Source organism: Bos grunniens, chromosome 10, assembly GCF_055505025.1.
Source record: "Bos grunniens cultivar Pamir isolate PY7600 chromosome 10, Bosgru_T2T1.0, whole genome shotgun sequence".
NCBI classification, from domain to species: Eukaryota; Metazoa; Chordata; class Mammalia; order Artiodactyla; family Bovidae; genus Bos; species Bos grunniens.
This window is the reverse complement of record NC_141174.1, coordinates 67,073,486-67,087,970: the sequence shown is the minus strand read 5'-3', so window position 1 is coordinate 67,087,970 and position 14,485 is coordinate 67,073,486. Positions and strand designations below refer to the sequence as shown.

At 37.7% G+C, this 14,485-nt stretch overlaps 1 protein-coding gene across 1 annotated transcript in view; it reads left to right on the top strand.

The window, feature by feature from the left end:
• The window catches only part of RAD51 (RAD51 recombinase), a 35,614-nt gene extending 21,157 nt beyond the window's left edge, over positions 1-14,457 (top strand). The window contains exons 6-10 of the mRNA XM_086321885.1: positions 3,954-4,048; positions 11,780-11,893; positions 12,241-12,370; positions 12,583-12,704; positions 13,163-14,457. Of these exons, the coding sequence (XP_086178011.1) occupies positions 3,954-4,048; positions 11,780-11,893; positions 12,241-12,370; positions 12,583-12,704; positions 13,163-13,286 (585 nt within the window). The 3' untranslated portion in view covers positions 13,287-14,457. The remainder of the gene's footprint in view (positions 1-3,953; positions 4,049-11,779; positions 11,894-12,240; positions 12,371-12,582; positions 12,705-13,162) is intronic.
• The last annotated feature ends 28 nt before the right edge of the window (positions 14,458-14,485 follow it).

Sequence of the window (14,485 nt, the reverse complement as noted above, 5' to 3'; positions counted from 1 at the left end):
GGTAAAGTTGAAAGATTGTAAATCAAGCCATAGTTAAGTTGGAAACTCTCTAGATAGATTACACTCACTTCTCCCAAGGACACAACTTACCAGTGGAGTTAGAGAATAACTGAAAGGAAATCTGCCTTCTTCAGTCAGTATGACAGAGGGGACTTCCTGGTATCTTACCATCCAATGTGAGTTCTTATCCTCTCAACAAAATAATATTCATTCTTGGAACTTATAAATTTAAACATCAAATATAAATTGTTCTCTTTTGTGCATTTTCCCTTATGAAACAAATTATGAACTACCGTTTATAATTTATTCTGTATTTAAGAACACTTTATAAAAATGTTTGTTACATCACTGTAGTGCTATGTTATACAGATGGTATGTGCCATTAAAGAAATATGGATTTTGTTAGGACTGTGTCTTGGATAGAGTTCACATTTAGTGAAACACATATATCTGCAGAGGCTTATATTATGAGACTGATTCTCTCAAGTCACCCAAGAAAATCTGTCTCTCTCTTTTTTTTTTTTTTTCCATTTTACAGATAATGTGCATCAGTCAACACTACTGTCTTGAAGTGGTCAATACCATTTCTTGAGATAGGAAAATATTTTCATTCTGCATGAATAAAAGTTTATCTACTAACAGGAGGCCCAACTTGGTCTCCTGTTTTTCTCATCACTTTCCTTTCTCATTCTCATTTTGATTGTTTCTCTCCTCAGTAACTCTACTGATCTTTTCCATTGCAACCAAAATGTCACCACATGTAGCCGCATTAGGATTCCAGTATCAAGTAGACATAAGCTATGTTGGCTCATCTCATAAATAACTCCGAGGAGAAAAGAGGGGGATATAAGAACTTTTAGGATAGAGGGGAAGCATTGAGAAGAGGAACAGTGGTACAGTCAAGCTGTCGGAGCTACAGCTTATTGCTCAAGCACCATTAGAAAATTTTAGCTAAAAGGAAATAGAACTATTTAAAATATCACTCAGATGTGGGTCATCTGATATGATATGTGACCTCTAAAAATAGAAATGTTTTCCCTATGTTGTTTTGACAGGGATTCACATGGAATAAATATTTAGGGTACATTACACAATATCTGTAGTTGCCATTGGCAACTCAGCATAGCATGCTGATGCTCTTAAGTTGTACAGACAGACTCCTATCTCGGGAATGTTTATTAGTCAGATAATGCCTGTTTACAATAAACTGAAGCAAAATTTTAAAACATACCCTCTCTATAAAAACAACTGAACATTCACAGTTGGCTGAATAACTGGATCTTTGATATTTTTGTCAGAGAAAAAAAGTTCTAATTCATTAGTAATGGAAAGGATTACATGTCGCTAGCCTAAGAGCTGGAACCAGAGGTATAAAGAGGCTGTTAGATTAGATTTAAATCTAAATATTATCACCTCTTATTTGTTCAGATTTTCTCAACTTAATGAAGTGAAACCCTGTTATGTCTCAGATCTGCCTAATAGTGAAGTTATATAAAGTTAAGAGTCATACTTAGGTTATAAAAATGAATAGCCCATGTTTGTTCACAGTACTAGAATAATTTTAAAATCCTGAGAGGACAGTGTTAAGTACAAATTTTAAATGCACATGCCCTTGACAGAAAATGTCTTAGAAAACTCTTCACATACAATCAAGAATATATGTAGAAAGAATTTACACCATAGCATTATAAAATGGTGAAAGTTCAAAACAGCTTGCATGATTATGAAATAAGATTAAATTACGGTTGTTGTGGTTGTTCGGTCACTAAATCGTGTCCGACTCTTTGCAGCCTCATGAACTGCAGCACGCCAGCCTTCTCTGTCCTTCACTATTTCTGTGAGTTTGCTCAAACTTATGTTCACTGAGTCAGTGATGCCATCCAACTGTCTCATCCTCTGTCGCCCCCTTCTCTTGCCCTCAGTCTCTCCCAACATCAGAGTCTTTTCCAGTGAGTCAGCTCTTTGCATCAGGTGGCCAAAGTATTGGAGCTTCAGCAACAGTCCTTCCAATGAATATTCAGGGTTGATTTCCTTTAGGATTGATTGGTTTGATCTCCTTGGCTGTCCAAGGGACTCTCAAAAGTCTTCTCCAACACCACAGTTCAAAAGCATCAGTTCTTCAGCGCTGAGCCTTCTTTATGGTCCCACTCTCACATCCATACATGACTACTGGAAAAACCATAGCTTTGAGTATATGAACCTCTGTCGGCAAAGTGATGTCTCTGCTTATGGTACTAAGTAGTTATTACAAATAGCTACCTTGGTGGTCAGCCCAGCAACAGGAGATAGCTGAGGTGACACTGGAAGGGTGAGGCAAAGGAGACAAAATGAGCAGGGGTGTACAGCACATAGTCCATCCCCCTGTGACCAGGCCAGCAGTCCACTTCTCTGCTGTCAGTCTGCCTACCAATGCCCTGTCCAGACACTCATGGCCTCCCTTCTGCCCAAGGAGGTCTGTTTAGCTGGAAAAGAACTCATGCTAGTACTAAAGATGCAAGAAAGTGAGAGAAAGGAGAAGCTCATTCATTTTAATTCCTATGGACTTAGGCCCCTGAATGTCAAGATTTTCTCCTCCCCAAAAACCGAGGCAGTTTCTGCTTTCTGAAGACATTCTTCTGTTGTATATATATCTTTTGCTCTTTCCACAAATTCCTATAGTTTGAACAATTTTATCTGCCAGCCTACCAAATGACAACATAATCATTTTCCCCTTTCCAAATTAATGAAGCCTTCTGTAATTTAATATATGCTAAAGTCAGTGCCCTAGAGGTGGAGGACAGCTTGAGTCTTCCAGATGTCTTCTATGTATCAGGCACTGTGCTAAACACTTAGCGTGAATTATCTCATCTTCAAAACAGTGCCATAAGTAGGTTTTATTACATTTTACACAAAATGTAAAAACTGAGAAGTAATATTCTCAGGGTCACATAGCAAGTGGCAGAATCATATAAAAAGTGTTTGTATGAAAATACACAGAAAATGATCTGGGAGATGGGAGTTTTTAAAAGAAGAAATTTTCCTTTTTTTTTTTTTTTCCCACTCATTTCTATATTGCTTGAATTTTTAATACAAGCATGTAGTACTTTTGTAATTTTGAAAAAAATCCTTTTTCTCAGAATCGGAAAAGACAAAATTTTGGCATTACCAGGCACTTAATGTAAACCGCTGTAAGGGATTCTCCTCAGAATTTAAAGGTTCCAAAGTAGATTTCAAGGGTGGAAACTACCATTTAGCCACATTCACTTAAAATTGGTAGAACTCAGTATCTGGTATGGGATAGGTACCTAAAGCAGATTTCCCTGAACAGCTCATGAGACAGTTTTCCTGGCATTCCTCCATTTTCTTTCTTTTTTTTTTTAAACTCTGATTATTTTTCCTTTTCTATGTTTGTTTATTTTCAATATCTGTGTACTATTGGAGCAAACACCTATTAAATGTGCTAGGGATGCCCCTGGGGTAGTTGCCAATCTCCTTCAGCAACCCGAAGGAATGAACTCTGCTCGGTAAATATGAGCTCTGCTCGTTTAAGTGTGATCTGGATATGATAAAATGATTTGGGTATTGGATCAGTCTCTTGCTTATTAAAGCTAAGTAAATGATCTTCCAAATTGCCTTGAGAGACTTGATCAGTCTTTTGCTGGTATACAATGGTAGAAATTTTTTTTTTAATTGGAAGAAGTGTATGTTTTTAAAAAAAATAATTTTATCACTTACTTTGGTATATATTTCCAAGCACTCTTCAACTCTGGCCAGACTCTAGCCTCACAGTGACCTCCATACCTACTACTAGATGCACTTCTCTCAGAAGTGAGTGTCTCCTCCCTAGATCTTATTGTCACTTTATTTTTCTTTTTGCTTTACTGGGAGCGGAAGCGATTATAGGCCCGTCAGAAGGAAGTTGTTCAGTTATATCAGAAGTACAGTGTCATTTCCACTGTTCTTTTTCTCTCTAGCTTCCCATTGACCGAGGTGGAGGTGAAGGAAAGGCCATGTACATTGACACCGAAGGTACCTTTAGGCCAGAACGGCTGCTAGCAGTGGCTGAGAGGTAGGTTACTGGATCAGACAAGAGAAACATGGCTCCATCTGTCACTGTAGTGATTGCCAGGCTTAGTCTGGCTGAAGGGTGTCTTTTCCTCTGTCTTATTGCTCCATATCCCAAAGTTGTATGTGTGTTTCAAAAGAATAACCTTAGAGAAAAACATGCTTCTTTAGTCAAAAAACCTGTGAGTTGCTGTCAAACTGGATAAAAAACAAGATCAACTGTATGCTGCCTTCCAGAGAACCAGTTTAGATTCAAAGACCCAAATAGGCTGAAACTAAAAAGATGAGAAAAAAATATTGCATGCAAATAGTAACCATAGAGGGCGGGAGTAGCTATACTAATACCAGACAAAATAGACTTTAAGACAAAAAAAAAGGTACTAATTGAGGCAAAGAGGAACATCTTATAAATAAAAGGTCAGTTCATCCAGACAGTATAACAAATATATACACACTTAATAGAGCCCCCAAATATGTGCATAATTGTTCGGGACTAATACCTTACTCTCCGTAATGGATACAGCATTTATCAGATGCCCTGATAAAGAGCATCTACAAAAACCTACAGCTGGCATCATTTTTAATGGTGAAAATCTGAATGTTTTCTCCTTAAGATTGGGAATAAGGCAAAGATCTCCACACTCACCACTTATATTCACATTGTACTGAAGGTCCCAGCCAGTACAAGAAAATAAAATAAAAAGCATCCAGATTGGAATAGAAAATATAAACTATCTTCATTAATCAATGAAATGATCCTATATGTAGAAAATCTTAAGAAGCTACATACACAAAAAACTACTAGAACTAAATTAGTTCAAAGGATGCAATTTCAATATACCAAAATCCATTGTATTTCTATATACTAGCAATGAACAATTCAAAACTTAAGAAAATAATTCCATTCGCAGTAGTATCAAAAAGAATGAAATAGTAATAAATTTAACAGAAGTCCAAGACTTGTACACTGATAGCTAACATTGCTGAAAGAAACTGAAGAATATCTACATAGAGAAACATTTCACATTCATGGATTGGAAGATGTGATATTATTAAAAATAATATCAAATTGATCTACAAATTCAATACAATGCCTATTGAAATTCCACCAGCCTTTTTTCCAGATACTGACAAGCTGATTATAAAATTAATATAGAAACATCAAGGACCCAGAACAGCCAAAACATTCTTGGAGGAGAAAAAAAGAACAAAATTGGAGGTCTCAGTTTTCCCAGTTTTAAAACTTACTATAAACAATAGTAATCAAGACAGTGTGGTGCTGCCTTAAGGATAGACATATGGATCAATGGAATAGAATCGAGAGTTGACAATAAAAACTGTGACATTTAAACATAAATTTGCCATATAACCCAGCAATTACACTCTGGTTATGTACCCAAGAGGTATGTAAACATGTCCACACAGAGACTTGTTTGTGGATGTTTATAAGTATTATTAAATAGCCAAAACCTAGAAACAACCCAATTGTCCATCCACTGATGAATGAATAAATAAAATGTGGCATATCCATACAATGGAATACTACTAAACAGCTAAAAGGAATGAAGTAATGATACATGTTATAACATGGACAAACCCCAACAACATGCTAAATGACAGAAGCTAGACAGAAGAGACCAAATAGAATTACATTTATTTGAAATTCCCAGAAGGAAAATATAGAGACAGTAGATGCATGGTTGCCTGGGGCAGGGAGTAGGAACAGAAAGTAACTGCAGATAGATTGGAGAAATCTTTCTGAGCAATGGAAATGTTCTAAAATTGAATTATTAAAGTCATTGAATTTTACATTTAAAACACATCAATTTTATGGTATATAAATTATACCTCAGAAAAGCTGGTAAGGAATTTGTACATTTTTCGGGACCTCCCTAGTGGTCCAGTAGCTAAGACTGCACTCCCAGTGCAAGGGGGGCTGGGTTCAATCCCTTGTCAGGGAACTGTTAATAGATCCCACATTCTGCAACTAAGACCTGGTGCAGCCAAATAAGTAATAATTTATTTTATTTAAACAAAAGAATTGGTAATTTTCCTACATCCCCTAATACAGCTTTCAAATAAACTTTCAAAATTGTTTTCCTTAATTTTCCCTTGTCTAGGGTCAAATATGATAATTTGATTCCTACCACACATTTTACTGAAACCTAGTGATGATTAAATGAAATTTAATTGCATGTTGAGATGTTGGATTCACATTGGAACCTGCCTTGCTAAGTTAAGGAGAATTCGCTAGTTTTATAACAGAATTGTCTTTCCCATTTTACAATTGGAGGAATCCAAGTCATCAGATATACACCATTGAGGCATAAAATTAGGCTGGAACAATAACTGTAGCCCTTTGCTTCTTCTTAGAAAATCCCTGTCAGGAAAAAAGAATTACTTTCTTGCAACCTGATTTTAGTTTACCAAAGATGAGTATATCAAAATGTATATTCTTTCCCAAAGTTGATTTTGGTGTTCTACAGAAAACACTTTTAATTAAGTACGCTACTTTATTAGTTGAGTTCTTTTGGATAAAGTCACTAAGATTTTGTGCAATAGTATAAATGAGTGTTCAGATAGGATATATGAGATAGTAGAATGTTATGAGGACTGGGACTTTGTTTTGACCATTCACTGTATCCCCAAGCCCTAGAACAGCGCATTCGATGTTTGTTAATGAACTAATATTTATTAGAGCCATGTTTATGGCTGTTTTGTCAACTAAAAGAAAAATGTTTAGAAATTTAATTCATTTTAATCACTTCTATCAGGAAAATTTTTATAATTGAGTTTATATTTATGTATATTGCATTTAAATTTATATATCTGAGAAAGTTACAGGACAGGGCCTCCTAAGATAATTAATACCTAATTTCCTTCCACAAGAGAACAACCCTTATTGATAAATTTTTGCCATATTCTGTTGAAGAATATTAACTCACATTCAGATGACTAGCTCAGAGGTTTCTAAGACTCTGCTGCTGCTAAGTCACTTCAGTCATGTCCGACTGTGCTACCCCATAGGCGGCAGCCCACCAGGCTCCCCCATCCCTGGGATTCTCCAGGCAGGAACACTGGAGTGGGTTGCCGTTTCCTTCTCCAATGCATGAAGGTGAAAAGTGAAAGTGAAGTCGCTCAGTCGTGTCCGACCCTCAGCGACCCCATGGACTGCAGCCTACCAGGCTCCTCCGTCCATGGGATTCTCCAGGCCAAGAGTACTGGAGTGGGTTGCCAGTGCCTTCTCTAAGACTCTAGTCCTCCCTATAACTGCATTACCATCACTTGGGAAATTGAAATGCAGATCCTCTGAATCCCTGTGGCTTCCCTGGTGGCTCAGAGGTTAAAGCGTCTGCCTATCCCATGGAGGGAGGAGCCTGGTAGGCTACAGTCCATGGGGTCGCAAAGAGTCCTGTCCTTCACTGTCCTCTGATTCCACTACAGATCTACAGAAATAGAGATGACCAAGAGACTGAGGATAGGGTCCAGTAGTGGTGTGACAAGCTCCCCAGGTGATTGGGATGCTTGCTGAGTTGGAAAACCATGGCCACCATTGCTTGCCACAGTGTCCCTACCCTTTTGGAATGTATTTAAAATACTATGAAAGAAAGAATGACAGAACTCCCTTGAGGCAATACAGCTGAATTTTTCAAACTTACATGCTTTTTTGTTTTTACTATGAAAATTCCCATTTTATCTTCCAGTTTGATTGAGATATAATTGACATACAGCACTATATAAGTTTTTATGTGTGTATAGAATACTTGATGTATAGTTGATTTTTTATATTTGGTTGCATCTGGTCTTTTTTGCTTTTTGATGGAATTCATTTTATTCTTATTTATTATTCTTTTTAAAATATTTCATTGTTTGGCTGTGCCAGGTCTTAGTTGCAGCATGTGAGATTTAGTCCCCTGACTAAATCTCAAGGGATCAAACCCAAGCCCCACACATTGAGAGATTGGAGTCTTAGCCACTGGACCACCAGAAGTCCCTGCAACTGGTCTTAGTTGTGGCACAGGGGCACAGTAGCCCTGCAGCATGTGGGATCTTAGTTCTTCAACCAGGGATTAAACTCATGTGCCCTGCATTGGAAGGTGGATTCTTAACCACTGGACCTCCAGGGAAGTCCCACATATAGTTGATTACAATATTAGTTTCAGGTGTATAACATACTGATTTAATATTTTTATAGATTATACTCCATTTAAAGTTATTAGAAAATATTGGCTATATTACCTGTGCAATATATCCTTGTGGCTTATTTATTTTGTTAATATATATAATAGTCTGTACCTCTTAATCCTTTACCCCTTTTTTGTCCCTCCCCCATTCTTCTCCGCCCTGGTAACTACTTGTTCTCTGTATCTTTGAGTCTGTTTCTGTTCTGTTCTATTTATTTATTAAGTCCCACATATAAGTGATAACATACAGTATTTGTCTTTCTTTGTCTGACTTATTTCACTAAGCATAATGCCCTCCGGGTCTATCCATGTTGTTACAAATGACAAGATTTCATTCTTTGTTACGGCTTAGTAATATTCTATTGAATATATATACCACATCTTTATCCATTCCTCTGTTGTTGGCAGGTTAGGTTGCTTCCTTATCTTGGCTGTTGTGAATAATACTATGAACACTGGGATGCATACATCTTTTTGAATGTCTTTTTTCTTTAGATACATACACAGCAGTGAAATTACTTGATCATATGATAATTTAGTTTCCTGACAAACCTCCACACCATTCTCCACAGTGACTGTACCAGTTTATATTCCCACGAACAGTGCCTGAGGGTTCACTCTTCTCCGCATCCTCGGCAACGTTTCTTTTCTTTGGGAGAACAGCCACCCTGACAGGTGATAGACTCCTGTGGTTCTGATTTGTATTTCCCTGGTGATGAGTGATACTGATTTCCAGCCAGCTTTTTCCAAGTTGTAGGAACTGAAAATTCTCTACTACTTCAAGAATATCAGCACAGAGATCCCCATAATGAACTTTATGAACTCTGCTGAAAGAAAGGCCAGGATGACTCTGTTTTTCTAGTAACATCTGTATTCTAACAGCAGAAGTTAGTCTCCATTCCTGATAGTAGATTATATCAATGTTTCTTGAGGCAAGACTAGAAGGTTTATGTAGTATTTAGGCCTCTTCAGTCTTTTTTCTATCTTATAGTTATGACTTAAATACAGAAAATTTATCTTTTTATCCCCATTTGGTCATGATCCTAAGGTAAAACTGTGTTTGCTTCATTTTCTTGTCTCCATGCCTAGACTCAACAAATTTATCATCATCAATCCACTTTAAAAAGCAAACAAAACAGCTAAACTTCCCTTTGTATTGATAATGGCAAAGAATAACTGGTGAACTGTCCAGGGAAGTGCAAAGACCGGGTTTGCCAAATATGATGAATCCATTGAAAGATGTAGAAAATTCAGTTGGGAGGAGTGGGATCTCCTGATATCGAGGCTCATCTTATTGCAGGATTATTTCAAGTGCTAGACATTCTTTTGTTTTTCTATTCTTTTGGGTAGGAAAACAGAGGAAAGCTACTAAAGCTAAGTCTCAGAAGAGTAGGCTTCACGTAGTATATGCTTTTGTAATGATCAGAATCTTTACATAGAATAGATTGCTTCTCTTAAAAGATAAACTCTTAAGCATAGAGACTTCTGGATCTCAAGAAATTATAGCACATAGATTTTATTTCAACAGACTATCTTTTGAAGTGTTACATAAGGGAGTCAGTATTATACTTTTGAACTATAATGATTTTAGGTAACCTTAATCTGAAAATATTACTTGAGTTAAAGTGATGACATATGATTCTCCTTTTGTTTGGATTATGGTTAAAAACTTCATATTCAGCAATGTTTATTCAGAATTTACTAGGTATAAAAAAAAATGTGCTAGTTGGAAAGGCATAGTCTTTTCCCTCAAGGAATTTTTAGTCTAGTAAAAGAATGGCAGGTAGCTCCTCACAAGTGCCATAAAAAGGCCTAAATCAAGTTTTCTCAAAGTGCAGAAGAAGGGGAATCACATCTATTCAAGAGATACAGGGAAGCTTTTATAAAAGTACTGGCATTTAGCTGAGTCTTGATAGATGAATAAATCAAACCACTTTTGAAGAAATGGGATCCTATTAAGATACATTTAATGACAAGCTGACTATGCCAAAGCCTTTGACTGTGTGGATCATAAACTGTGGAAAATTCTGAAAGAGATGGGAATCCCAGACAACCTGACCTGCCTCTTGAGAAACCTATATGCAGGTCAGGAAGCAACAGTTAGAACTGGACATGGAACAACAGACTGGTTCCAAATAGGAAAAGGAGTACATCAAGGCTGTATATTGTCACCCTGCTTATTTAACTTCTTTGCAGAGTACATCATGAGAAACGCTGGGCTGGAAGAAGCACAAGCTGGAATCAAGATTGCCGGGAGAAATATCAATAACCTCAGATATGCAGATGACACCACCCTTATGGCAGAAAGTGAAGAGGAACTAAAAAGTCTCTTGATGAAAGTGAAAGAGGAGAGTGAAAAAGTTGGCTTAAAGCTCAACATTCAGAAAACGAAGATCATGGCATCTGGTCCCATCAGTTCATGGGAGATAGATAGGGAAACAGTGGAAACAGTGTCAGCCTTTATTTTGGGGGGGCTCCAAAATCACTGCAGATGGTGACTGCAGCCATGAAATTAAAAGACGCTTACTCCTTGGAAGGAAAGTTATGACCAACCTAGACAGCCCATTAAAAAGCAGAGATATTTAAAGAAAAAAAAAAGCAGAGATATTACTTTGCCAACAAAGTATTACTTTGGCAAAGATATTACTTTGCCAACTAGGGCCACCTAGTCAAAGCTATGGTTTTTCCTGTGGTCATGTATGGATGTGAGAGTTGGACTGGGAAGAAAGCTGAGCGCCGAAGAATTGATGCTTTTAAACTGTGGTGTTGGAGAAGACTCTTGAGAGTCCCTTGGACTGCAAGGAGATCCAACCAGTCCATTCTAAAGGAGATCAGCCCTGGGTGTTCTTTGGAAGGAATGATGCTAAAGCTGAAACTCCAGTACTTTGGCCACCTCATGCGAAGCGTTAACTCACTGGAAAAGACCCTGATGCTGGGAGGGATTGGGGGCAGGAGGAAAAGGGGTTCTAAGAAAGGTATTTTTTGATGCAAAGGTGAAAAATCATTATTGAAATATAAGATGAATTAAGGTATTACTTATTTAACCATACTAGATCCATGTCACAGATTCTATAACTTGTTACTAGCAAGAAAAAGGGGAGAACAGATGGAGTACACTTATTTCTCTTAAGTATAGGACTTTTACAGTTTTGAGTCCTTAGGGTTTTGAGTTTAGGAGGTTTTATTCCTATACAACAAACAGTTTATATGATTTTGTTTAATTGATCTTTGAGTGATTGTTTTTGTTTCAGTCCTAAATCTGTCATGCTGCCTTTTGTTTTTCCAGGAGAACATTGATTGTTTCCTTATATTTGGAAATTTATCATTCTAGTTCAGGAGTCCTCAAAGAATAGATTGATTTATTCTGAAGTCCTGCCAGGTAGATCTACTGTAACACAGTTGCTGTTATATCTTTCTCTGTAGTTTCCCTGGGCTTCCTAATAGAAAGGGAATTATATTCTTTAGCCTTCTTACTATCACTTCTTACCTACCCATTCAGGTAATTTCATTGCCTTAGTTTTGTATCAGCCTCAAAATGTTCTCTCTTCTAGATATGGCCTCTCTGGCAGTGATGTCCTGGATAATGTAGCATATGCCCGAGGGTTCAACACAGACCACCAGACCCAGCTCCTTTATCAGGCATCGGCCATGATGGTTGAGTCCAGGTATGTGGGCAGAAGAAGATACTGAACATGTTTTCCCAGAGCCCTTGGCTTGAATGTTGTACAGGCTGTGGCAAATTTGATAGTAGCTTGAATTAGAAATGGGGAGGTTTGAGTTTTAGTTCCTATTTTGACACCCCTGCTTTGTGATTTAGGTCAAGTCACTGTTAAAATATGAAACTATAATTCACCTGAACTTGTTGGAAATTTTGTTATAGGATAACTCAAGTGCATGTTGTATAAATAAATAAGTGTAGCCATAAATATAAAATGTTAGGGTAGTGGGAAAGGGAGCAAAATCTGACATCGGCGTTTAGAAACAGGCTTCAGAGAATCTGTGTTCCCTGTAGGTATGCACTGCTAATTGTAGACAGTGCCACTGCCCTCTACAGAACGGACTATTCGGGTCGAGGTGAGCTTTCAGCCAGGCAGATGCACTTGGCCAGGTTTCTGCGGATGCTTTTGCGACTTGCTGATGAGGTAAGTTTTGGGGTAGGGACAGAGAATACCTAATTTCAAGAGCTATGAATTCTAGTAGCCTTGCCAGGAGGCCAATACTGGAGTCTGGTATCAAGATATCAGTTAGATATAGAGACTTTAGTCATTCATTGCTTTGTGGGGGATGGAGTGGCAGCAGTAAGGTTCTTGGAATGTCTGACCACAAAAAATGACGTTTATCCTTTCCCTGTCAGTTTGGTGTAGCAGTGGTAATCACCAACCAGGTGGTAGCCCAAGTGGATGGAGCAGCCATGTTTGCTGCAGATCCTAAAAAACCTATTGGAGGAAATATCATTGCTCACGCCTCAACAACAAGGTACAGTGATGGGACAGGCGCTTCATTGTGGAATGTCATATTACTGTGAGGTGGACATGAAAAGAATATTTCCATTTACACCTTGTTAAAGGCCTAGTCTGTAATTAGACACAGGAGCCTTTGCTTAACCTAATTATCACGCTCTGGTTAAAACAAATGTTTGCTTTTAGTTCACAAAGGAATTAAAAGCTCAAGTGTGGAAGAATACATTTGAAGAATTAATGTCTCATCATTTTTTTTAAAAAAGGTTTCAATATAGGAAATCCACTGGGGGCAGGGGGTGAGCAGAAATGGATTTCTCTGGATTAGAAGTACCCTAAGGAATACAGAAAGATCCCCTAAAATCCTTCTAGTTAGCATATAAGTCTAAAAACCTTTTAGATCTACCATAAATAGATCAGGAATAGAATTTTTTAATTATAGTAATTTTGGTGCTTTGGTCTGTGTCTTTGCCGCAGACTGTACCTGCGAAAAGGAAGAGGGGAAACCAGAATCTGCAAAATCTATGACTCTCCTTGTCTTCCTGAAGCTGAAGCAATGTTTGCCATCAATGCAGATGGAGTGGGAGATGCCAAAGACTGAATTGTTTTTTTTCCTGTGATAAACCTTAAGCGCTGCAGACTAATGGAAAGGACTGCTCCCTGGAGTTTTTCACAGGCTTCTTCCTATTGTGACTGCAGAAAAAGGCTTTCAGGAAAACAGCTATTATATCAGCTTTTCTTACGGTGTAAACACGAGACAAGTCAGTAGTCACAAGCTGACCTGAAATGTTTATTCCTTCTAGAATATATTAATCTCTATGTGAATTCTTTGGTTTGGGGGGTAGGTGTGAAATACCTTTGACATCATAGTGCCTTGGGATTGACTCAGAACTAACTGCTGTTGGCCACTCTTATGTCTCCAAGAGAACTAACTAAAGCTGGAGAGACCTGACTTCTCTGTGTTAATGTTGGGGAAAAAATACCTGAGCTACGTAGCAAATGGAGTGGGTCGCCTCACAGGTTCTTTTCCCTCCATCAGTAAAAACTGTTAAATCAGAAGCAGGTTTTTAAGTTTGTATGTCTGAATTAGTTTATGTAAGAATTTTGTTTTAATATTAAGAGCAATTCAAGATACTCATTTCAGAAGCTCTTTAAGTAGATTCAGTGTGGGGCTGCTAATAAAGTAGTTATTTGTAGGGAATGTGCTATTTATAGGAGTTATCCTGGTACAAGCTGAATATTTCAACATAGGGCCTGCATAATACTGTTTTAGCTCTGGGAAGGAATGATCAGTTTCTATTACTTTACATTTTCAGTTTTAAAGGGGAAGTCCCAACCTTCAGGTGATTCCCTTTATTCTCCTTTAAACTCATAGAAAATATCGCAAGATAGCTACTCCATAGCATTCCTATGGCCTTTGTTTCTATTAAGGTTTGTACTGTATAAATCTGGTACTTGCCTAGATTATTCTGCTTTTTAGGGCTTTGAGATTACTCCTTCCCCTTCACTTCTACTCAGCATGAGTTTTAAGCAACTCTTCCACTTTCAGAGGGCCTCTTGGCTAGAATTGGGTGGAGAGGCAGTGCAAATCTCGGCTGTTGCCTGTGTTGAGCCTACTCTATGTAAGGAGATAGGAGGACAAAATTTAATGCAACTTTGTTTTAAAAACAGCTGTTCCCTGACTATAGACCAGAGTGCCTCCTAAATCTTCCTCCATTTTTTTCCATCACAAAACAAACCTGGAATGACGTAATAAACCCACAGTGACAGACTCTGGAATGAAAGCTTGGTTCTTATATA